This window comes from Rhinatrema bivittatum, chromosome 13 (genome assembly GCF_901001135.1).
Source record: "Rhinatrema bivittatum chromosome 13, aRhiBiv1.1, whole genome shotgun sequence".
Classification (NCBI taxonomy): Eukaryota; Metazoa; Chordata; class Amphibia; order Gymnophiona; family Rhinatrematidae; genus Rhinatrema; species Rhinatrema bivittatum.
The window spans coordinates 38,658,738-38,684,619 of record NC_042627.1 but is presented as its reverse complement, the minus strand read 5'-3'; the positions used below and the strand labels follow the sequence as shown (position 1 = coordinate 38,684,619).

Sequence of the window (25,882 nt, the reverse complement as noted above, 5' to 3'; positions counted from 1 at the left end):
AAATAAGATTGTGAAGTTTACAACTTTAGTCAAGTCAACTGCAGAGTTCAACGAATGTTACAAATTAGCATAACAGTTAACGGATAAGTACATAAATAGAACAATTTATACAGTATAGGCATAATTCAACAGGAAATGGTAAGGGATCACGGGCTTTTATAGTACAACAGGGGTGCAAGGGATGCATATAGGGTGTTCATCAAGCTCACATTACAGGCTGGTAAAAAAGCTATGCAGGGAAATAAACATGTTACTGATAGGGATAAAAGGAAAATTAGTTCTTACCTGTTAATTTTCGTTCCTGTAGTACCACGGATCAGTCCATACCATGGGTTGAGCCTCCTGTCCAGCAGATGGAGACAGACCAAAACTGAAAGGGTATCCTATATCAGGACAGAGCCTACCCTGCAGCCCTTCAGTATAACCATTGTCAAAGCAGAAAAACATGAAGATAAACAGTAAGGAATCAAGCAAGTAACAAGAGAACTCGAGCAAACAACAAGAGAACTCAAAAAATTTTAACAAGCGCAAACATTGACTGGACTCTGTAGATGGACGCTCTTGCATGAATGTCCATGGTCATCATATAGATGCTTCCGGTGCCTCTTGAGTATCATCACAGAAAAAAATCATTCGGAATCCTGCAGAGAGGAAAGAGGCTTCGAGCGGACAGTAGGAAGTAAAGGGAAGGGTGTCTGGACTGATCCGTGGTACTACAGGAATGAAAATTAACAGGTAAGAACTAATTTTCCTTTCCCTGTACATACCCGGATCAGTCCAGACCATGGGATGTACCAGAGCTTCCCTAAACAAGGTGGGACCGAGACAGTCCCGCTCGAAGCACCTGCCGACCAAAGGAACCAAAGACTGGCGCCTGAACATCAAGGCGGCAATGCCGAGCAAACGTATGTAGAGACTTCCACGTAGCTGCCCTGCATATCTCCTGTGGAGAGACCGACTGACTCTCCACCCAAGATGTTGCCTGAGAACGCAAGGAATGAGCCTTCAGACCCTCTGGGACCGCCCGGCCCTGACAGATATAGGCTAATGCGATCGCCTCCTTCAACCAGCGAGTTGTTTAATAAGTTTTATTTGTTTTTATGAGTTATACTTTCTCAGTGTTAGTGTTATTTACCTTGGTATTTAAATATGTGAATGTCAATCAGTTCTAAACATATTTTTGTACACCGTTGTGATGTGATAACGAATGACGGTATAGAAAAGCTTTTAAATAAATAAATAAATAAATAAATCGTACCTTGAATACTGTATACAATTCTGGTCACCGCATCTCAAAAAAGATATAATTGCGATGGAGAAGGTACAGAGAAGGGCTACCAAAATGATAAGGGGAATGGAACAACTCCCCTATGAGGAAAGACTAAAGAGGATAGGACTTTTCAGCTTGGAGAAGAGACGACTGAGGGGGGATATGATAGAGGTGTTTAAAATCATGAGAGGTCTAGAACGGGTAGATGTGAATCGGTTATTTACTCTTTCAGATAGTAGAAAGACTAGGGGGCACTCCATGAAGTTAGCATGGGGCATATTTAAAACTAATCGGAGAAAGTTCTTTTTTACTCAACGCACAATTAAACTCTGGAATTTGTTACCAGAGGATGTGGTCAGTGCAGTTAGTATAGCTGTGTTTAAAAAAGGATTGGATAAGTTCTTGGAGGAGAAGTCCATTACCTGATATTAAGTTCACTTAGAGAATAGCCACTGCCATTAGCAATGGTTACATGGAATAGACTTAGTTTTTGGGAACTTGCCAGGTTCTTATGGCCTGGATTGGCCACGGTTGGAAACAGGATGCTGGGCTTGATGGACCCTTGGTCTGACCCAGTATGGCATTTTCTTATGTTCTTATGTAGTCTTAGAGGCCTGTTTGCCCCGATTGGGCCCACTCCATAAGACAAAGAGATGATCCGAAACTTGGAATTCATTGGTTACCTGAAGATAACGCATGAGAATATGCTTCACATCCAGACGGCGTAGATCATCCCCGACTGTACTTGCAATATTTGCGGGAGAGAACACGGGGAGCTCCACCGACTGATTGACATGAAAGGCAGAAACAACCTTCGGCAAGAAAGACGGTACAGTCTTAAGGGAGACCCCCAAGTCCGAAAAACGTAGGAAGAGCTCCTGGCAAGACATCGCTTGAATCTCTGACACCCGTCTGGCGGAGCAAAAAGAGACCAAAAACACCGCCTTAAGTGTTAAATCCTTGAGAGTAGAGCGGCAGAGAGGCTCAAAGGGAGCAAGGCAGAGAAAGCCCAGAAGACCAAGTTAAGGCTCCACAAAAGACAAGTGGAACACAGCAGCGGCTTCAAATGTTTAACTCCCTTGAGGAAACGGACAATATCTGGATGAGACGCAACCGCATAACCTTCAAGACTTCCCAAGAGAGAGCCGAGGGCAGAAACCTGTACCCAGAGCGAGCCGAACCATAGGCCCTTAGTGAGACCGCGCTGGAGAAAGGAAAGAACCAGCGAAACCGGGGCCGAATGTGCCGAGACACCCAATTCCGCACAGACAAGTTCGAAGACCTTCCAAACTCGGACATAGGCGAGGAAAGAAGAAGTCTTGCGAGCACGCAGAATAGTGGAGATGACGTCCTCCCTATATCCCTTCTTCCTCAGTCTCCACCGTTCAAAAGCCAGGCTGCTAGACAGAAGCGATCCGCCTGGTCGAAAAATATAGGACCCTGCTGGAGCAGGTACTGAAGATGACCGAGACGAAGAGGGCCGTCCTTCAACAGGTTTTCTAGATCCGCGAACCACGGTCTGTGAGGCCACTCGGGAGCTCTATCCTTCTGAGTACTTTTCCCACCAGGGGCCAAGAAGGGAACACATACAGAAGGACGTCGTGCGGCCAGGGGAGGACTAGAGCATCTACTCCCTCCGATCAGTGCTCCCTCCAGTGGCTGAAAAACCTGGGAGCTTTGGCATTGTCCAAGGTTGCCATCAGGTCCAAGTGCGGGGGAACCCCACCTGTGGACAATCAGATCCATTCCTTTGTTGGACAACTCCCACTCGCCTGGATCGAGACGCTGATGACTCAAGAAATTGGCTTGAACATTCTCCTTGCCCGCAATGTGAGAAGCTGCTAGGCACTCTAGATGGCACTCCGCCCACGCGAAGAGCTGACTGGCCTCGAGGGCTACCAGGCAACTGATATACGCCACTGTGGTAAAGTTGTCCGAGAGCACCCGAACTGCTCTTCGGCGAGGCAGCAGGAGAAACGCTTTGAGAGCCAGACGAACCACTCGCGCCTCCAGGCGATTGATGTGCCAGCAGGATTGGGCTGGGGACCAGTATCCCTGCGTGGCCTGCGACTGGCAGACCGCTCCTCATCCGGAGAGGCTGGCATCCATCGTGACTACAATCCACTGCGGAGTCTGAAGAGATATTCCTCTCAGAAAGTGCTTGAGCGATAGCCACCATTGTATGTCGCTGATGGTAGAGTCAGAGAGCGGGAGCGGTGTCTGAAACTGTTCCAACACTGGTTTCCAACGGGATAGCAAAGCTTTCTGTAAGGGACGCATATGCGCAAAAGCCCAGGGGACCAAGTCGATAGTGGAAGCCATGGTCTCCAGAACCTGTAGGTAGTCCCACACCGTGGGAAGAGGCAGGGAAAGGAAGTTTCGGACTTGATCCATCAGCTTGAACGCTCGAGAGTCCTGCAGGAAAACCTTGCCAACTCAGGTATCGAACCGAACCCCTAGGAATTCTGACCTGGGAAGGACGGAGATTGCTCTTGGAAAAATTGACTATCCATCCCAGGGATGAGAGAAGAGCAAGGACATGGTCCACTGCCAGAAGGCATAGGGTCTCTGACTTGACCCTACTAGCCAATCGTCCAGGTACGGGTGGACTAGGACTCCATCCCTCCGGAGGGTGGCCGCCATCACCACCAGCACCTTGGTAAACGTGCGTGGTGCTGTGGCGAGACCAAAGGGCAGAGCCCGGAACTGAAAATGTTGACCCAAAATGTGGAATCGGAGATACCTCTGATGTTCGGCACAGATCAGTATGTGCAGGTAGGCCTCCATCAGGTCGAGAGAGGCCAGAAATTCTCCGGGATGAACAGCCGCTATAACTGCCCGCAGGGTTTCCATCCGAAAGTGGGGCATTTTGAGGGCTCGGTTGACTCTCTTGAGATCCAAGATGGGACGGAAGGAGTCGTCCTTTTTCGGAACCACGAAGTAAATAGAATACTGGCCGGCGCCTTGTTCTTCCTCCGGGACCAGGTCTATAGCCCCCAGCCCCTGGAGCCTGGCGAGAGTCTGACACACTGCGGCCCGCTTCCGAAGTCCGCACAGAGAGACTATGTACAGGTCCGGAAGGTCTCCAGCAAATTCTAAGGCATAGCTTCTTTTGATTATCTCGAGGACCCACTGGTCAGACGTAATTTTAACCCATTCCTCCAAGAACAGAGATAGACGACAACCTAAGTTGGGAACGGAGGGATGGGCCGGCGGAATCTAATTGGGAGGCGGACTTGGCCGCGGGGCATTGTGGATTACCATCCCGGAAGGCACGATGGCCTCGAAAGGACTGAGACAAGGACTGAGACCTGGAGGAATTTCCCCTAGAGAAGGCACCTCTCGCCCTGGGGTTATATCTCCGCTGACCCCGGAAGCGGGTACATGTAGGGAAAAAGGTTCTCGACTGTTTTGGGCGGTCCTCAGGTAGCTTATGAACCTTGTTCTCACCCAAGAATTTAATAAGCTGCTTCAGGTCCTCGCCAAAAAGCAACTTACCTTTAAAGGGGAGTGTGCCCAGCTGCGCCTTGGAAGACGAGTCAGCCGCCCAATTACGTTGCCAGAGAAGCCGTCTGGCCGAGACCGCCGAAGCCATCGCTTTCACTTGGATCTGGAACACGTCATAAAGGGCATCCGCCCCATATGCTAAAGCGCCTTCCAACCTTTCAGCCTGCTCTGCCTCTGCAGACGGGAGGTCCTGGGTGCTGAGCAATTGTTGGACCCACCTAAGGCTTGCCCGCTGCATGAGACTGCTGCAGATCATCGTCCGAACCCCCAAGGCCAAGACTTTGAAGATGCGCTTGAGTTGGAATTCCAGCTTGCGGTCTTGGACATCCCTCAAGGCCGTAGCACCCACCACCGGGATGGTGGTGTGCTTCGTGACTGCCGTCACAGAAGAATCCACCTTGGGAATTTTCAGCATGTCTAAGCACTCTTCCAGGAGAGGATAGAGCTTCTCCATGGCCCTCCCGATGCGGAGACCCGAATCGGGGGCCTCCCATTCCCAGAGGAGCATCAGCTTATGCATTGGATGGAAGGGGAAAGTGCATGGAAGAGCCCTGAGTCCCGCCAGGACCGGGTCCGCGCAAGCCGGCATCGCGGCCGAGAACTCGTCCACTGAGGGACACTTGATCCCCAATTCCTGAGTGATAAAGGGGATAAGGGGCTCCAGTTCCTCACTCCGGAATAGACGGAGAACTCGGGGGTCATCCCCCTCTAGAGGGGGAGGGGTTTCAGCAAAATCCAGATCCTGATCCAGGTCCAGGACAGTCAAGGGAGCAGGGGGATCCGGAGGGGGTGGAACCCCCTGGACCACCCAACCCAAATAGATCCCTGCGCATCCGGAACCGCGGGAGCGAACAAGACGGCAATTCGAGGAAGTTTAGGAAGAGGGGGCCAGGAAGGGGGTCCGATTCCTCTTGCAAGCTGGCTAAATAGGATTTGTGCATTAAAAGCACAAATTCTGAAGAAAAATGAGGTCTGGAACCTCCGGAGGGGGGAGGGGGGGGAATAGAGGAAGGGAAGTCAGGACCTGCATCCGGAGGCTACACGGGGCTCAAATCGGGGGAAGGGACTCCAAAAAATCCGGGTCCTGTGAGTCCTGCTGCCCCGAAACAGGAGCAGCCGAGAAACCCAAAATGGCTGCCATTCCCGCGGTTTGTCGGCTCAGGAACAGTGCGGCCATGCGCTTGTGCGGCCTTGCTCAGGCTCCGGAGGAGATTGCAGCCGAGGAGGGACCCTCCTCCTCCCCTCCCGACAGACACAGAGCAGAGCCCTTCTCTAGAGAGATGGAGCGAAGAATCCCCGCAGGCCAGGCAGAGAGGAGAGCAAGGCATGACCCCGATGCAGAGGAGGAGCAGTAATTAGAATCAGCTGGGCTGCTGGGGCTGAGGGAGCGGAGGCAGGAGACTGAACTCTGCACGCTCCCAACTCACAAAATGCTGCCAAGTTAATAGTTTCACTTTGGTTCTTTTTTTTTTCTTAAACTTAGACAGTGCAGAGGAAAACATGTCCCTGCAGGCAGCTCCGTGGAAAAAGTGTCCCGGTAGAAGAGAGAGAGGCTGTACAGGAGGAGTGACTGGCACAACCAATTTCACCCCACAGCCGAGGAACACCGGGGAAAGGGAGCCTCGGCTATATTACACAAGGGGCAAAGCCCCCTCAGGCCCCCCCAAGAGCGAGGAGACAGAAACTGTCTCCTGTATGGAAATCAACAGTCCAATTATTTATTTATTTTTTAAATTGATAAATAATAAATACTTGCTTGATCCAAAAAGTTTAGAAAGAAAGCCCCAAAACAGGGGCTAAGCAAAAGAAACAGGGAACTGCAGGCTGAGCTGTCGCATCTGCTGGAGACAGACAAATACTGAAGGGCTGTAGGGTAGGCTCTGTCTGGATATAGGATACCCTTTCAGTTTTGGTCTGTCTCCATCTGCTGGACAGGAGGCTCAACCCATGGTCTGGACTGATCTGGGTATGTACAGGGAATACATGTTATTGGTTTGTGCAAATGGGATGTAGGCTTAATCACAACACAATCTGCATTAACCACCAGTATCACAAAAACCTAATTACACCTCCACAATTTTATCAGCTGTTTTTAACACAGCCTGGTACATTCGCCCTATAGTCCTTCGTTTCACTGCTTCATAACATTTGTTCAACTCAACTACATTCCCTCATCCACACATGCTTATAACAAGCTCTTAAGAATAGCAAAAATGCAATGCAAGTTTAATACTAAAATTATACAGTGAGGGCCCTATTCAATACATTTTCTTTTTCATATGCTCAACATGGGAGATGTCTCAAGACCTACAATCAAACAGTTTAAAAATCTTGTGAAAAAGGACATTGATTAAACATCTTATTGTTACAATGAATACAAATAAATTCTACTAGTCTCTTTGCCCCTCTTTTACTTATCATAACCCTTGTCATCAATTAAGTGGCAATTCATGGTCAGAGGTATGATGAGAAAGAGAGGAGAGCAAGAAGGACACCAGAACCTCACAAACTGTGTGTTTTTCTCCCAGTTAATTCACCTAAAGTTGTGTCTTTCTTTCTAAAGCATTAGCACTTTAGGAAAAAAATGGTTCAAGCGATCCTCCTTCTTTACCAAAAAAAGGTTTGTTTGCTTTCTCACAAGAAATGTTTTGTTGCAAGTAGGAAATATTTACTTGTTTATTTTTGCTCCTTTTCCTTTGGACATTATTTTTTTTCCTATTACGCTGTTTACTTTATTGTATGCAAAATTGTTTGTATGCCTGACAAACCTCATTTTCTGGTACAAGAGAATTCTTGTGTTAATATGTAAACTGCAGAAAAATAAAAAATAGCCTGCCCAATATGCAAGTAAATCAGGCATGCCCATACTTTTATCCAGAGAGAGCAGAGGCATTCGTGGGAACAGGGTTGGGGAGAGATTTGCCCTTACACACATATCTTTGCATTTTCAAACATATATGCATACAAGTTCAAGAAAAAAATGTTTCCACACACCAATAGCAGGTGGGATAATTTTCAAAGCGGACTTTTGCATGTAGGTCTGCTTTGAAAATTGAGGTTATTTACATGCAACGTTACACAATTGCTCTTCTATGTTGATAAAACTCTTTAAGTGAATATTCTATTTAATATACTGACTTTCAATGAAAGGTCTATCTCTTATTTAATTAGGTCATTCTGGAACAATCTTCCTTACAATTTCTATTGCGAATAACTTATAAACATTAAGAATTTTTCTTTTTTCAAAATGGCATCTCATACTTGAGTCTTTTTATTAAACTGTAATAATATGGTTACACATGCCAAATGCTGAATTTGGCATTTAACATGTTAAAAACCTGTTATTGCTTGCTATCAGAAATTATCAAGCTTTCTATTGCAAATAAATCATGCACAACACATGCCAGATTAATGAGCTACATTGCATGCAAAACAGCTCATTATATAAAAAAGGCTCAGCATGGATTGTGGTAAATGTAGAAAAGCTGTGTTAAGTTGCAGTAGTTAACTACACTGTAAGAAGTGTAGTATTGCCTGCCGATGGTCTGTCTCTCCCAACCAACCCATTACCATCAGAATGCCCAACAGGCCATAAGTCCAGAATGTGAACCTACTGCAGGAATGGACCTTCCACCCAACCCCTGTGGCAAAATGTCCTTGTGGTTCCCACCCAAAATTGGGTATTGTTCTCCCCCTTCCGAACAACTCCATCCCTTATCCAAATTTCAAACACACCCCACTGGCATCCTACCAAATAAGCCTCCTCTCTCTTCAGAGCCCCCTCCCTTACCATTTATGCCTTCCCAATGGAAAAGGGACAAGAGCAGTTGACAGTCTCTGCTGTCCAATTGGTGCCAACATACAAAATGACATCAGCTGATTTGAGGCTTTCCGTTTACCCTCACTCGTGAGGCAAAGGGGAGACTCAAAGCAGCCGGTGTCATTTTGGAAGATGGTGGCAGCAGTGCAGTAGTGACTGGAGATCACTCCTGCACCTTTTCAACCAGGAGGTACAAATGGTAAGCGGGTGGGTCTGGAAGGGAAAGGTGGCTTAGTACTTCCCACTTTTAGGGGGGCCCTGAAGCATGGTTCAAAAAGGAGATTTTGGCTAGGGGGAGGAGGGCTGGGATGTCATTGTCGCAGAAGGAAGAATCACATTCATGGTTTATGGGATCACACATCCCTGCGGATGGGTGGAAACATGGGAATGTTATCTCTGCTGGTAAAATTCATATATTTCATCCATGGGAACAGTACTGCAGTGTTCACTAAATTATGGTGCTCAATTACCGCAGTTTAATGAATACCAAGGTAACTTGAGTATATTAAAGCCCTAAAAAAGCCTTGCTACAGTCTGTGAAACATAAAGCTATGATTATTTTCATTGATTTTAAATAGTGTTTATTATATTATTTTCATGGTGGCTACAAATATTTCTATAAAATGGAAGACTTCTCTCTCAGTGTCTCCCTCAATGGTTAGTGTATCTATTTTCATTTTTAAGGCATTATGATCCAAGAAATGGCTTTCTATATATTGGTCTTGAGGATCACAAAGACTGTTCAATGGACACATATAAACAGGGTCATTTTCAAAGGCGTTTCCATGGAGAAAACAGTACTTTACCCACAGAAATGGCCTTTTCCAACACTGTCCACCTGACACGCAGGTCAGCTTATGCGTGTATGCCATGTTATGTGTATCAGTTTACCTGGACTAAGCGGAGACCTGCCTGGGGGCAGGGTTGGGAAGAGGAACTTACACGCAATACTTCTGCATTTTTTAAAGTATGCGGGTAAATTTTCCTGGAAAAAAAAATGTATTCATAAATCATCAGGTGCAAGTCTATGCAAGTAGTTTTGCTGGGATCATTTTCAAAGCAAACGTACCCGCATAACTTAAGTATGAATTTGATTTCAAATTTAGGTGAGCTCTCGCAAAGTTACCCCTCATATCTGCTGGAACAAGACTCCCAGGACATGCCTCATGAATCCTGCCATATTTCTTTAAGTAAGCATGCTGCCTGAGAATATAAATCTGTTCAATGACGCTGCCTTCAGAACGTTAGCAGCTCATGTGAAAATGTGCTCCCAACATCCAAAAATTCTCTCTTTATTGGTTGATTGCTTAACCTGCTCCTTGGTCGACCACTAGACAGTCTCTATTTCTGCCCCTCTATTTCAAGATCTATCATATACCTACTTTCACCTTTCCTGCATATTTTGATCCTTAAGTCTCACTTCATAAAACTTATGCTACAGACTTTGAACCATTTTGGTGTTTCTCTTCTAAAAAAAACCCTGATGCCAATTCGCCCAGATACCTAAAATTCAATGCCTGGCACCTGCCACCAAAGCCAGGAGGAGCAGCAATAGCTCAAGACCGAAAAGAGCTACAGAAGGCCTAAGGCAGAGGCCAGCAGGAGCAGTAGCCTAGGCCAGGACCAGGAGCAACTAACTAAGCTGCAGAAGGAAGAAGGAAGTAGGAAAGTATGGAAGAAGATGGAAAAAAGTTGGAAGAGTGAGAGAAAAGGGAGAGCAAAAAATGTCAAAAGAAAAGTAAAGAAAAAAATGTGATTTAAAAATTAAAAAATAGGAAAATTAGTTCTTACCTGTTAATTTTCGTTCCTGTAGTACCAAGGATCAGTCCAGACTGCTGGGTTGTGCCTCCCTTCCAGCAGATGGAGTCAGAGAGGAACTGAAAAAGCACCTCCCACATAACCCGGGGTGCCACCTGCGATCCCTCAGTATTATCGATATCAAAGCAGAATGAATGGCTGTTACCACAATTACCTTGCATTGAATCATGCGTAAAAACACGCTTTATCAACCAAAGACTAAATCAAGTTAAAAACAACTGAACCTGTTAACAAAGTAGAACATGTATGAACGTGTAAGAATAACAACGTGACCGAAAGTGGTTCTGCAAAAATAATAAAACTGACTTGCTCCAAAACCTGCCAAGATAATACGAACAGCTGACTGGAATCTCCTGTGTAAGGGCGGGTGTCTGGACTGATCCTTGGTACTACAGGAATGAAAATTAACAGGTAAGAACTAATTTTCCTTTCCCTGTACGTACCAGGATCAGTCCAGACTGCTGGGATGTACCCAAGCTATCCTAAGAGGGGTGGGACCTGGAGGGTCCCGCGCGAAGCACACTGCTGCCAAAAGAATCCACCTTCGGATCCCGAACATCCAAACGGTAATGCTTAGCAAACGTGTGCAAAAATTTCCAGGTGGCCGCCCGACATATCTCTTGTGAAGAGACACATTGGCTTTCTGCCCATGAAGCCGCCTGAGACCTAAGAGAATGCGCTTTAAGGCCTTCCGGTACTGCTACGCCCGCAACATATGTAAGCGGAAGCAATAGCGTCCTTCAACCATCGGGCAATAGTAGTTTTAGAAGTCTTAGCCCCCTTCTTAGGACCGCTCCAAGGAACAAAGAGGTGATCAGACAATCGAAACGGATTAGTAACCTCCAAGTATCGCAAGAGGACCCTACGGACATCCAACCTCCTCATATCCTTATCCTCATCAGAAAAAGCTGGCAACTCGACTGACTGGTTGACATGAAAAGCCGAGACAACCTTGGGCAGAAAGGAGGGCACTGTGCAAAGGGAAACGCCCGAATCAAAAATACGCAAAAAGGGCTCATGACAGGACAAGGCTTGGAGCTCCGAAACCCACCTAGCTGAACAGATAGCCACGAGAAAAAACACTTTAAGCGTTAAGTCCTTAAGAGTCGCCCGTTTCAAGGGCTCAAAAGGAGGTCCGCAAAGACAACGAAGCACTAAATTCAAACTCCAGGACGGACAAATCGCGCGTACTGGCGGTTTCAAGTGCTTGGCCCCTTTCAAGAACCGTATCACGTCTGGGTGCGCTGCAATGGAAATACCATCAACTTTACCACGAAGGCTGCCCAAGGCCGAAACCTGAACTCTGAGCAAACTGTAAGACAGACCCTTCCGTAAGCCTCCTGTAAGAAGGACAGGATGTGAACAATAGTAGCTCACCGCGGTGACAAGCGCATCCCGCTACACCAAGAATCAAAGACTTTCCAAACCTGAACGTAGGTAATAGATGTAGACGTTTTCCTGGCACACAGAAGGGTAGAAATAACTGCCTCCAAGTAACCCTTTTTTCTTAACCGCCTCTTTTCATAAGCCAAGCCGCTAGACAGAATCGACCGGCCTGCTATAAAAATACTGGACCCTATCCTAGAAGACTGTGCAGGTGACTGAAACGTATAGGACTGTCCACTGCTAGGTTGACCAGATCGGCAAACCACGGTCTTCGGGCCCACTTGGAAGCCACTAGAATCACTGGTCCCGGGTGAGACTCTATGCGACTCGGTATCTTTCCGATTAGTGGCCACAGAGGAAACACATAGAGGAGAATGTGTGGCGGCCAAGGTAGGGCCAGAGCGTCCACTCCTTCGGACCCGTGTTCTCGTCGCCGACTGAAGAAGCGAGCTGCCTTTGCATTCAGACGAGTCGCCATCAGGTCTAGGTGGGGGACTCCCCAATGTCTCTAGATCATTCGCATTGCTTCCTCCGACAGCTCCCATTCCCCAGGGTCCAATTGCTGTCGATTGAGGAAGTCCGGCTGAACGTTGTCGACCCCCGCTATGTGAGACGCTGCAATCCTGTCCAGGTGACGTTCTGCCCAGTTCATCAGCTTGTCAGCCTCGGACACTAGACGACTTCTGGTGCCTCCTTGCCTGTTTATGTAGGCCACCATGGTCGCATTGTCGGAAAGAATCTGCACCGCTCTGCAGCGTAACATTGGTAAGAAGTGTTGCACAGCCAGGTGGACTGCCCTGGTCTCCAACCTGTTGATAGACCACTTTGTTTGTAACGGAGTCCAAAGACCCTGAGCTGACTTTGACCGGCACACTGCCCCCCAGCCTGAGAGGTTGGCATTGGTTGTTACCACTACCACTGGGGACTTTCGAGGCTCACCCCCTGCAGCAAGTGAACTGGATTGAGCCACCAGTCCAGGCTGGATCTGGCAGGCTCAAGTAGCAGTAAGGAAATCTGGTACTCCTCTGATTTGGGATCCCAACGGGACAACAAAGCTCTCTGTAAAGGTCTCAGATGCACGAAGGCCCAAGGAACTAGTTCCAGAGTAGATGCCATATATCCAAAAACCTGCAAATAATCCCACACCACAGGGGAGGGGAGCGACAGTAACCGCCGTACCTGAGTCATCAACTGGTCCATACGAGCGATTGGTAGCAACACCTTGCCCACTAGTGTATCGAATCGAGCCCCCAAAAACTCTATCACCTAGGTTGGGATCAAGTGACTTTTTGAGTAATTGACAACCCAGCCCAGGGACTGTAGGTGACACGCGACCGCACGAACCGCCGCCTTGCAGAGTTCCTCCGACTTTGCCCGAATGAGCCAGTCATCCAAGTAGGGATGTACTAGGATCCCTTCTCGTCTCAAGCTCGCAGCCACCACCACCAGCACCTTGGTGAACACGCGGGGTGTAGTCGCCAGTCCAAACGGTAAGGCACAAAACTGGTAGTGTTGGTCCATGACCATGAACCTCAGAAACCGCTGGTGGTGCTCCTGGATTCCGATGTGGAGATACGCTTCCGTCAGATCCAAAGAAGCCAAAAACTCTCCTTTGTGGACTGCCGCAATGACCGATCTTAATATTTCCATATAAAAACGAGGCACACGCAAGGCCTTGACTTGTTTGAGGTCCAAAATTGGTCGAAAGGTTCCGTCCTTCTTGGGTACCACAAAATATATGGAGTAACGACCGGTCCGGCGTTCCGATCAAGGAACTGGCACAACGGCTCCCAGTGCCTTCAAGCGAGCCAGAGTCTGTAGGACCACCTGCTGTTTCTGCGGCGAACCGCAAGGGGAAACTAGAAAAAGATCCCGGAGGGGACGTGCAAATAACTGACAATATAAATAACCACTTAACCCTACAAGAGAACCAATGCAATGAGGTAGCTCAATTCTTTAAAGAAAAAATTGAGAACCTGAGAAATAAAATCCCTACCTCTACAAAACAAGAGATTAAAATGCCCACTAGAGACGTTAATAACTGGACAGAATTTGAAGAGGTATCACATGCGGAAGTCGAGAAAATGATAAATCAAATGAACCCTGCCACCCACGTAATTGACACCATTCCCATTACAGAACCAAAAAAACTAGCTAATACTCCCCAACTCTAACTAAGATCATCAACCTCTCACTAAATGAAGGAATAATGCCAGAAACTCTGAAAGGAGCTATAATCAAACCAATAATTAAGAAAAAGAACCTCGACCCCCTAAATCTCAATAACTATAGACCAGTCTCAAATTTACCCTTATTAGCCAAGCTAATTGAAAAAACAGTACAAAAACAACTGTCAAACCACATTGAAAGTAACAACATACTATACCCAACACAACATGGGTTTCACAAACACTACAGTACTGAAACTCTGCTACTAGCCTTATCAGATAATATATTAAGAGGGTTTGATACAGGAACACACTACATTCTGGTACTATTAGATCTCTCCGCAGCATTTGACACAGTAAACCACAAAATACTACTCAACAGACTTAAAGAAATAGGGCTCACTAATAAAACAATAAAATGGTTTGAGGATTACTTAAACAATAGATGTTTTCAAGTACAAATCAAAAATACACTCTCAGACAAAGTCATACTGCTTACTGGTGTACCACAAGGATCAGCCCTATCGGCCACACTTTTCAACATTTATCTCCTCCCGATATGTCACCTACTAGCGGGACTTGGAATAATACATTACATATACGCAGATGATATACAGCTACTGCTACCCATTGTAAATACCATTGAAGAAACAATGAAACTTGCCAATATGTATCTTGAAATAATCAAACAGCTCCTAAATCAGATGGAACTAGTAATAAACATCGACAAAACGGAATTCTTACACCTAGAACGTAAAAACATACATCACATACAACCAACACCCACACCCAAAAATGCTCAAGCTACTGTGCTAGCAACAAAAGTACGGAATCTAGGAGTAATAATTGACCCTGAGCTAAACATGAAACAACACATCTCATTGAAAATAAAAGAAAGATATGCAAAACTAATGATCCTGAGGAGACTAAAACCTTTACTAACACTAAACAATTTTCGCACAGTCCTGCAAACAATGATATTCGCTAGCACAGATCACTGTAACTCCCTACTATTAGGACTACCACAATCTACATTGCGGCCACTGCAAATTTTACAAAACTCAGCTGCTAGAATTTTGACTGGCAAAAAAAAGAATGACCATATTACAGGAACACTCGCTGAATTACATTGGCTCCCAATCGAACAAAGAATACAATACAAGGCTTTATGTATTATTCATAAACTAATCCACGAGGAAAAAGCTGACTGGCTTAACACTGCACTACACGTACATGTCCCGCAAAGAAACCTGAGATCGGCTAATAAGGCTCTACTAACTGTCCCCTCTGTCAAAACAGCACGCCTCACGCAAGTAAGGGAAAGAGCACTATCTCTGGCTGGCCCCGTGCTATGGAACACCATGCCACTCGAAATTAGGCTGCAGAGAAATTTAAAAATATTCAAAACAAATCTGAAAACCTGGCTCTTTAAAAAAGCTTTTTATAAAGATAAAGAGAAGGAGAAAAACAGCTGATTAACAAGGACGCACCAATATTGAAGTTGTTACTTGTAACATACAAATGCATATTAAGGTTAAATACAAACTGCCTAATTTAGTCCCAATATACAAGCTTAACTTACACACATAGTTTATTGTATTAAAATGTTACCGTACTATGATGGCACATGATTAAGTTGTAATCTATACCACTCCTTTTATTATCGTGCCTTGCTGTAAACCGTTGTGATGGTTGTCTAACTTAATGATGGTATACAAGAAATTTTAAAATAAATAAATAAATAAAAATCCAAAACATAACCGTGACTTATAATATCCAATACCCACTGATCCGAGGTAATCTTGACCCATTCCTCCAAAAACTGGGACAGCCGACCACCGATCTTCGGTAGGGAGGAATGGGTCGGCGTCCCTTCATTGAGTTGGTTTGTTGTTGGGAGCAAATGCGTGGGTTCTGGCGTGCTGAGGCCGCCTGCCCCAAAAGGAATACGACCAGGCCTGTGCTCTAGAAGCCGGTTGTCTAGGGGTATAGCTCGACGCACCCCGACCAGGTCAAAAAAGACGCTGCCCCCTAAAACAGCCCCGATAGCCTGAGAGCGGCCCGTCCTGGGCTTATCCTCCGGCAGCTTATAAACCTTGTTGTCACCCAAGGCCTTTATGAGCTGCTCCAGCTCATCTCCAAACAACAACTTACCCCGAAAGGGAAAAGACTTCGACGAGGCGTCTGCAGACCAATTCTGGAGCCACAAAAGACGCCGTGTGGACACCAGCGCGCACTATGTCCTCAGCGAAGTACGTAAAAGGTCATAGAGGGCATCCGCAGTATAGGCAACTGCCGATTCCATACGGGCCGCCTGTTCCGCTTCCCCAGGGGGAAGATCCTGGGCTGTCAACATCTGTTGCACCCAATGCAGCAAAGCCCGCTGCATAAGACTACTGCAAACCGCAGCCCGTATCCCTAAGGCGGATACCTCAAAGATGCGCTTGAGCAGCACCTCCAGCTTCTTATCCTGGAGGTCCTTAAGTGCTGTACCACCAGTCACCGGAATAGTAGTATGCTTGGTAATGGCCGTGACCGCTGAGTCAACCTTCGGGACCTTAAGGAGCTCAAGCGAATCGAGAGGAAGAGGATATAATTTTTCCATGGCCCTAGTAAACCTCAAAGAGGCCTCCGGGGTTTCCCACTCACGGGTCACAATCTGTGATAGCTTCGGGTGGAAAGGAAAAGTCTGTGGAGGAGCGCGAAGTGCCGCTAAGGCCGAGTCCCCTATAGATAAATCTGACGACTCCTGGGACAGAGGGAGTTCAAGCTCCTGGAGCACGTGTAAAATCAAGGGGTCCAGCTCCTCTCGCCTGAACAGACAGAGGACCTGAGGGTCATACCCCTCCACCTGGGTGGCATTGTCCCCCTTGTCACCCATATCGTAAATTGAATGGTCCTGTAAGCCTGGATCCACCGGGCCAGGTAACCCATCCCCCGGGGAAGGTGGAGGAAAACGGGAATCCACCCTTTCCTGACCCCTAGAGACCCTAGGGATCTTAATTGGGCTGGGAGACTGGTCATCCCACTCAGTCTCCGCCTCAAGATACGCCTTATGCATCAAAAGTACAAATTTGGAAGAAAAAGGATGCCGTCTCTTTAAGAGCCCCCCCCCCCCAGAGGAGGGAGCGGGGGAGGCGCTGTGCCATCCGGCCGTTCACGCGGTCTATGCGGCGGGGAAAGCGGAGGAGAGAGATCCTCTCCCTCCTCAGAATCATCAGCGTCCCCCTCCGAGGCCGACAAAATGGCTGCCGCTCCCACGCGAATCGGGAGCGTATGAGGCCTCTGTCCCTCGGCATTGTGCACGCCGCGCGACTTCCTGTGCCCTGCCCTGGCTGCCCCCCGCGGCAAATCGGGTCGCCACAAAGGCCCCTCGCCCCCAGTAGACACCGGGAGCAGAGGCCTTCGCGGGAGAGCCGGAGCCCCGGCTCTCCGCACAAATGACACGCTGTCCCCCTTGGCATAAGTAGGCAGCCAGGTGGGAAGTCCACCCCTTCTGGAGGCCCGGGAGACTGACAGCAGGCATGGCTGAGGTAGGCAGAAATTAAACCAAATTAAATTAAATAAAGAAAATCTTTTTTTTTGTAAGGAAAAAGCTGCTCTCTTAAATCTCAGCCCACAGGGGGATTCAGAGTATTTAGTACCTCTCTGAGGGAAGGGGGGAGAGTGACCGGCCCACCGGTAAGTCCTCCCCCTCTTCTCACGGGCTAGGGCGGTGAAATCTCCGGGTATTGGCTCTAGGGCAATGCCCTGTCTTGCCTGCCACTGTCCGGCTGCTCAGAAAAAAAGATATTAACCTGTCTTTTTTTTTTTTTTTTTTTAAATTGATCCAGTCAAAAATTCAATTGATTTCTAATTCTAATTTACTTTTTTTTTTTTTTAAACCAAACCTGGTGGGGCAAGGCCCCAGAATTTAGAGATCAGGACCACAGGTTATGCCTCTCAATCTTCTGGAGTCAGAGAAAATACTGAGGGATCGCAGGTGGCACCCCGGGTTAAGTGGGAGGTGCTTTTTCAGTTTCTCTCTGACTCCATCTGCTGGAAGGGAGGCATAACCCAGCAGTCTGGCCTGATCCTGGTACGTACAGGGAAAATAATTTTTTCCTCTCCCTGGCTCCTAGAAATTTTGGCTCCTAGGAATCTTGCTCTTATTTGCATCTATTCTGTCTATATTTCTCCAAAATTGGAAACAGTACACCAGAATTAGTGTAACTAAATTATAAATTTAGAATGTATTTTTTGCTTCTAAAGGTGGCATTATACATTTCATCAGAGCTAGCTTTTATGTGAGTTGTGAGGATGTGCTGCCCTAAGGAGTCTGAACACTTAACAGAGAAGAGAGGAGCACAAAGAACTGCTGAACAGTTTCTCAAGCAACGTTCTCAAGCTTCAGCTTATGTTGGTCAAGAAGCAATTGAACATCAAAATGTTAAAAGCATGATGGTGTCCAAATATAGAACCAATAAACAGAAAGCAGCAAGGCAAATTGAAAATTTCAAGGATTCAGAAAAAAAAAAAATTCTTAACCATGCGAGCTGAAGTAGAGAGTAAGGGAGCTAGGTTTAATCTTAGATTCCCATGCCAATGTATAGTGAATAAACAGGGTGTTAAAAATGTATACTTTGAACCTGAACAATTGCGTAAATTTTTAGACTCAGGGTCCAATGTGAATTCAAGGTAATTTGATTACGGTATGTAATATGGAAAGTAACATTAGAATCCTCTAGTTTCAACAATTTAAAACTTCATTTCTTTATTAATTCCGCCAGATTTTGGAAATTGCCTTTGTTACATTAATATTACATAAGGAATATATTTGCAGTTAAGGTAAATCAATATAGAGTAATTATCTCTCTTTGTAAGTGGGAAAATTGTCTCAATGTTAAACTGCATCCTGATGTATTTTACTTAAAAATTGCCTGTAATTATGGTAAAATTCTATAAATATATTAAAAAAAAAAGATTCAGAAACAAGCATTAGTAGTTGGGAAAGTAGATAAAACATTTCCTAAAATGGAATTTAGCTCATAGCTTTGCAACATAATGTAGCTTACTTTGAACATTTGTTAAAACTGTTTCACTGGAAAAAAAAAAACCAAGATGAGTCCATTTCCTCCCCAATATACAATACCTTGTCTGCCTGAATGGTTCTTTTCTAGATCATGCAGCAAGATCCTGTTGCACAAAGTTGACTGCTCTTTACTTAGCCTGAATTCAAACTGCAAAACAGTGTATTAGAAAAAAATACACTGTACATTGAAAGACATATTATTAAATGGAGCCCAAAAAGTAACTTTTTTTTTATTTTTATTTAAAAGAGTTTCTAATCCGCAAGTTTCAAGAAAAATGTTCACAGCGGTTTACAAATGTTACATACATAAAATACAAAGAATAAAAGAAACAGCAAAATTTATGAACATAAAAAGATTTAAAAAACTTGACTATTCATTCTATTGAACTCTATCTGGTACTACACATAGCTATTTTATTCCTTTGAGATTGGATTATTTGAAAGGTTTTCTATAACAGGGTATCATCAAGTTAAGAGTGAGATAACATAGTACAAAATTTCATCTTTGTGAGACTTTCCTCACTCCAAATGACATCAAATCTTCACCAAGGTGTACTGTGCTGTTCGTAAAACTGGCCCAACCTTAAACCACCACCAACATCTCACCTCGACTTATTAGATGACCCACCTATAGAGAGATAAATAGGTGCACACAGTGAGGCCCTCCCCAGAGGTTCTCTCTCTCTCCCTCCCCTTCCCTCACCCAGAAATGGCCAAAATGCAATTCCAAAAATTTACCGCGAATTGCATTATGGCCATTTCGGGCATATCGCACAGCCTAACGCCAGGAAAAAAGGTGTAGTTATTTCTGGTGTTAAAACCATGTGATAACACCCCTCATTTAACTAAATCCCGCCCAAACTCCTCCCTAATCCCACTTCTCCAAAAAATTTGCATTCGCGCCATGCGTTATACACAATAACACATTTTGATGAAAGACCCGGTTAGTTCTTATTAATACTTTCTAGGTCTACCTAACAGTGAAAATAGATTCTAATCATACTAGTAATACCATTATCTCATTGATTCTCTATTGATTGTTCGACTAGCATTATCTCTTGTCCTGTCAATGCAATTATCAGTATTACCGTTGTTTACATTAAGTCGTAAGCCTTTCTAAAGAGCCTTGTTTACAGTTCACGCTTGAAGATATTTTCTTCTATTATCTGACATATTGGCTTTGGAAGTGAGTTCCGCAGTTTGGGGCCAGCTATTGAGAACATTTGGTCTCTTATTTGCGCTAGGTGTGTGTTCCAAGTGAAGGGTTCTATTAGGAGACCTTTGTTTTGTGATCTTAGGTCTCTCTGTGGTGTAAAGAGTTGTAGTGTCACTCCTAATAGGCATGGATCAATATTGATGATGTTGAATATTCGTGAAAACACTTTTCCCGTCGATAGCAGGGCTGAATTAGCCATGCTCTCCTGGGATCCGTCAATCAGGTCCGGGAGGCGGAGCTTGATAAGCAGCGGTTAGTTTTTTGTTCCCTCTCCGGCTGCGCGGCTGTTCCCGTGCAGGAAGTACAGATTCTCCTCAGTCTGTTCTTTCCGCGCACGGGATCGCACACGGAGCTATCTTCTCCTCATGTCCAAATCGGGCTTTAAGCGCTGCCGCTGCGGCAAGGTGATGTCAGTCACGGATGGCCATGACCGGTGTTACCGATGCCTCGGCGGCACCCATGATGTCCAAAACTGCGAATTTTGCTCCAGAATGTCGCCTAGAGCCAAACGCCAACGGGCCTATAGACTGAAAGAGCTGCTGAGCACCTCAGACCCATCGGAGGCCCATTCTTCACCGGGCCTGGTAAAGAAACCTCTGCATTCGGTAAAGAGAGCAGCCTCGTGGGAGGTAGGACAAACCTTTCGGGGAGATCAGGGCTCTGACTCCCCGGGTCAAATTCCTTCGTCCGGTCACTCCAGTCACTCGACTCCTAAGAGGGCGTCGACGCGGGACGTTTCGCCGCGCCATAAGGCGCCATCGGAATCTTCCACGCGCCATAGGGCACCGCACAGTACAGCGCCATGCCCGTTGAGGCACAAGGTGCCGGCGCACGTGTCAGCGCGCAAGACGCCACGGGAACCAGCGGCGCGCAAGTCGGTGCCGGAACCAACGGCACGCAAGTCAGCGCCGGACCAAACGGCGCACAAGACGGTGCCGGAGCACAAGGCGCACAAGACAGCGCCGGAACACACGGCGCGCAAAACGGTGCCGGAGCCAGGGGCACACAGTTCGACGCCGCAACCAACAGTGATCAGTGCCTCGGCCCCACAACCTTTGTCGAGTCAAGTAAGAACTATGATCGCAGTCAAGACAGGTCACAGACCAGAATTATACTCCTTATCGAGGAAACCAGTACAGGACCCGGACGAATGCAAAAGACAGCATAAGCGTAAACACCACGCACGATCACACTCTAATTCCAGTGACTCTAGACATAGAACGTCAAACACCTCTTCAAAACGATCGAAGATCACACATAGTCTGCCTGAGTTCAAAGGACGAGATACACATAAGCGTAGACATCGTACGCATAGCCAGGAGATGCCATCAGGACACAAATCTAGAGCCGTCAGTCCATCTACCTCTAGATCCTCAGGGGCGTCACATCATCACACAAAACGCCATCAGTCACCAATCTGCCTCACTTCGTCACAATCATCTCCGTCTTCGGCGAGTGCCTCAGGAAGGCGAGCAGGTACACCCCGGCCACTCAAAAACGTAGAACCACAAGGCAAGAGTAAACCTACCATGCCGCAGGCAACAAAGGACACATTTTGGCTCTTGTCTCAATCCTTAGCTGGTTTTTACGAATCTCTGGAAACCTCGTATGTGTTAGACAAATTGACACCAGATTCAGTTCTCGAACAGGTTACTACACCTCTGAAGGCCGCAGAGGCTGTTCCACCTTCCTCACCAAAGGAGATAACCCCGTGTCACTCCGACGCCTCTTCACTCTCATCTGGACGGAGATCTGGACGGTGAGAGAGATCTCACCGTCCAGATCTCCATCCTCATCTACAGGTTTTCCTTCAGACACACCGGAAGGCCCCCAGGAGCCCTATTCCCCTCCGGAGGACCTGTCATATCCCAGATTCCTGGAGAAGATGGGTAATATCCTGCAGCTACAGATCCAAAAGGAACCTGATCCTAGGTCGGAAACCCTAGGATTATTAAAAATCTTTGATGTGCCCGGGGAACCCACCACGCTTCCTCCGCATGATATGCTGCATCGACTGCTTCTGAAATCTTGGGAAACACCTCAGTCTTTGCAAGCGGTTTCCCGCAAATCAGACATAAAGTTCAGAATCAAAAAGGACATGCCTTATGCACTTCCGCAACTACCACACGAATCGGTAGTAGTGGAGTCGGCTATGAACCGTTTTAAGAAAAACAAGCTTCACGCCACCTACCCGCCAAATAAGGACCACAGATACCTGGATGAAGTAGGGCGAAAAATTTATCAGAATGCGCTACTCACTACAAGGATAATGCATCATCACTTCTACATGATTCAGTACCTGTATGAGTGCATCCAGGCAACGAAAGGTTTACTCTCTACTACCGGAGACCAACCACCTAGTACTCTACATGACATGGAGGAATGCCCCCGACATCTCCTCCGATCTGTGTATGAGGGCATGGAGACCTCTTCCAGGGCGTTGGCAACAGCCATAGTGGCGCGAAGGACAGCGTAGCTTCGCTCCAGTTCCATCAGGGAGGACATCCACGAGAAACTGGCTAACCTTCCATGTACGGGGGAAAATCTTTTTGGCACAAAACTGCAAGAAACAGTGGGTAAACTGAAGGATGAGGCGTTGGCGGTGCAATCTTTGCAATCTCAACCGTCTTTCCAGTCCTCCAAGCGTTTCTACTCGTATTCTCGCAGACCACCATTTGACAGGAAACCTTACAGATCATTTCAGGGATACCGCCCCCAAGCGTATTCCACATATCAGAGACCACAAACTAGCCAACATCAATCACAGATATCTCGTAGGGGTAAACCGCGTACGCCGCGTCAACAAGGCCAGCAGCAAGCCCCTGCACCTAAGGCATCCCAGTCTTTTTGAACTTCAAGCCACCACCATACCCCCCGGCACCACCAGGGAGAATTCAGACGTGTCTTCGTTTCTGGGAGCAAATAACATCAGACCAGTGGGTATTGGATATTGTGAGGCACGGATACCATCTTCAGTTTCAGACAAAACCAAACTTACCCCATTTGTCCACCTCACGGAGTGCCAGGAATCAACCTCAGCTAGAGCTCGAGATCTCCACCTTACGCCACCAGAAGGCCATTGCACTTCTCCCCCGAGCTCAACACAACAAGGGGTTCTACTCCCCTTATTTCCTGATTCCCAAACGCTCGGGAGGTCTACGACCCATTTTAGATCTTCGGGAACTCAACAAATTCCTGATCAAGGAAAAGTTCAAGATGGTATCCTTGAAGTCCATACTACCACTACTGCAACCAAATGATTGGATGTGTTCAATCGATCTGAAGGATGCATACACTCACATTCCAATCCACCCCTCCTCTTGGCGGTTCCAATGCTTTCGCTACAAACATCACCATTACCAATACAAAGTACTCCCCTTTGGATTATCAGCTGCACCCAGAGTATTCACCAAGTGCATGGTAGTGGTAGTGGCTCATCTCAGACAACAAGGAATAACAATCTTCCCCTGCCTGGATGATTGGCTAATAGTGGCCTCGACCAAGGAACTACTCCTGAGTCAGCTTCACCACATCCTCCAATGTCTACACCGGCTGGGGTTAGTAGTCAATTTCCAAAAATCTCACCTACAGCCAACTCAGCAACTACAATTCATAGGCGCTTATCTGAACACCAGACAATCCAGAGCCTATCTTCCACTGGACAGACAAACTCAATTGCAACAGCTCCTACAGAGCTTCCAGACAAAACAAATAACTTCAGCACGACAGGTGCTAGTGCTTTATTGCAAAACTTCCCATATTATTGTTCCCCCCTCTCGTTAATGCCTTGTTATCATGTTTTTTACTGTTCAATGTAAAGCGCCATGCCGTGCGTTTGTTTTTGCGTTACAATGTGAACCGATATGATATCCTGGATGAATGTCGGTATATAAAAATTTTAAATAAATAAATAAATAAATAAATAAATATGGCAGCGGCCAATTACCTGGTTCCAAATACCAAACTACACATGCGACGTCTACAGTGGGGATTGAAGCGACAATGGAAGCAACACATACAATTTTTCAGACAACCAATCGTCCTTATGATAGAAATGAAAAAGGACATCTCTTGGTGGCTCCTACGGTCCACGTTGACGAAGGGAGCATTGTTTCGTCCGCCCATCCACAATACAGTCCTCACTACGGATGCATCACGGAAGGGCTGGGGAGCACATCTAGATGTACACGAGACACAAGGTCTCTGGACCCGGGCGGAACAGAATCTACAAATCAACTTACTAGAACTCACAGCAATTCGCAATGCCCTGCAGGCCTTTCAGGAATTTCTGCAAGGCCGGAGAGTGATGGTATACACAGACAATCAGGTTGCGATGTTCTATATCAACAAGCAAGGGGGATCGGGCTCGTGGCCTCTTTGCAAAGAAACGTTAATCATCTTCCAATATGCACACCAGCATTGTATACACCTGCAAGCCACTTATCTGCCGGGTGTCGCAAACACAAGGACAGACAGGTTAAGTCGCATCTTTCATCCCCACGAATGGTCCCTCAATCCACAGGTAGTGCTCAGTATCTTCCACAGGTGGGGGACACCATCCATCGATCTGTTTGCAACGGAACTCAACAAACAAGTTCCAACCTTCTGTTCCATACGACCCAGCGATCTTCGGATAGCTCAAGATGCGTTTCTAATATCATGGTCGAAAGGGCTCCTATACGCCTTCCCTCCCATACCCTTAATCACCAGAACAATTCAAAAGTGCATAACGGACAGGGCTCAAATGATCCTGATCGCCCCGGCCTGGCCTCGTCAACCATGGTACACGAATCTTCTACATTTATCCAGCGCCGCACCAATCCGTCTTCCGAATCGACCAGACCTTCTACTTCAGGAATGCGGAACGCTCCTACACCCGTTGCACTCCTCCCTCCACTTAACAGTGTGGAGGTTGACCAGCTGTTATTAGCAGAACAGAACATTTCTCAGCAGGCTCAACTTATACTTTTGGAGTCCAGGAAGTCCACCACCAGAAAGAATTACAGTTACAAATGGCAATGCTACTCTACATGATGTGTATCCGAAAACATATTACCACTGGATTGTCCACGGAGCAACTGGTGGATTACCTATGTAGGCTGTACGACGATGGACTAGCCATGGCTTCAATCCGCGTTCACCTCAGTGCCATCGCAGCCTACCATAGGCCATACAATGATATCACAATAGCGACTCATCCACTCCTCTCTCGTTTCTTTAAAGGACTACTACACCTTAGACCGCCTGTTACGAAGCCGGCGGTTCCGTGGAATATCAATTCAGTCCTTGAGCAACTGATGCTTCCCCCCTTTGAACCAATGGAGACAGCACACATAAAATACCTGACATGGAAAGCAGTATTTCTTGTCGCAGTCACCTCGGCGAGACAAGTCAGTGAGTTGCAAGCACTGGTACACTATGAACCGTACTTACAGTTTTTTCATCAAAAGATAGTGCTTCGAACGCATCCCGCTTTCTTGCCAAAGGTAATCTCTCACTTCCATCTTAATCAAACTATCGAGCTACCGATATATTTCCCGAAACCACATACCAATGAGCGGGAAAGACAATTTCACACTCTGGACTGTAAAAGGGCACTAGCATACTACAGAAATAGGACGTCCTC

At 46.6% G+C, this 25,882-nt stretch overlaps 1 protein-coding gene across 3 annotated transcripts in view; it reads right to left on the bottom strand.

The window, feature by feature from the left end:
* LRRC49 (leucine rich repeat containing 49) overlaps positions 1-25,882 on the bottom strand; it is a 315,450-nt gene that overhangs the window by 276,929 nt on the left and 12,639 nt on the right. For all 3 annotated transcript variants that reach the window (XM_029575276.1, XM_029575277.1, XM_029575278.1), the window contains exon 2: positions 19,101-19,188. In XM_029575276.1, the coding sequence (XP_029431136.1) occupies positions 19,101-19,188 (88 nt within the window). The remainder of the gene's footprint in view (positions 1-19,100; positions 19,189-25,882) is intronic.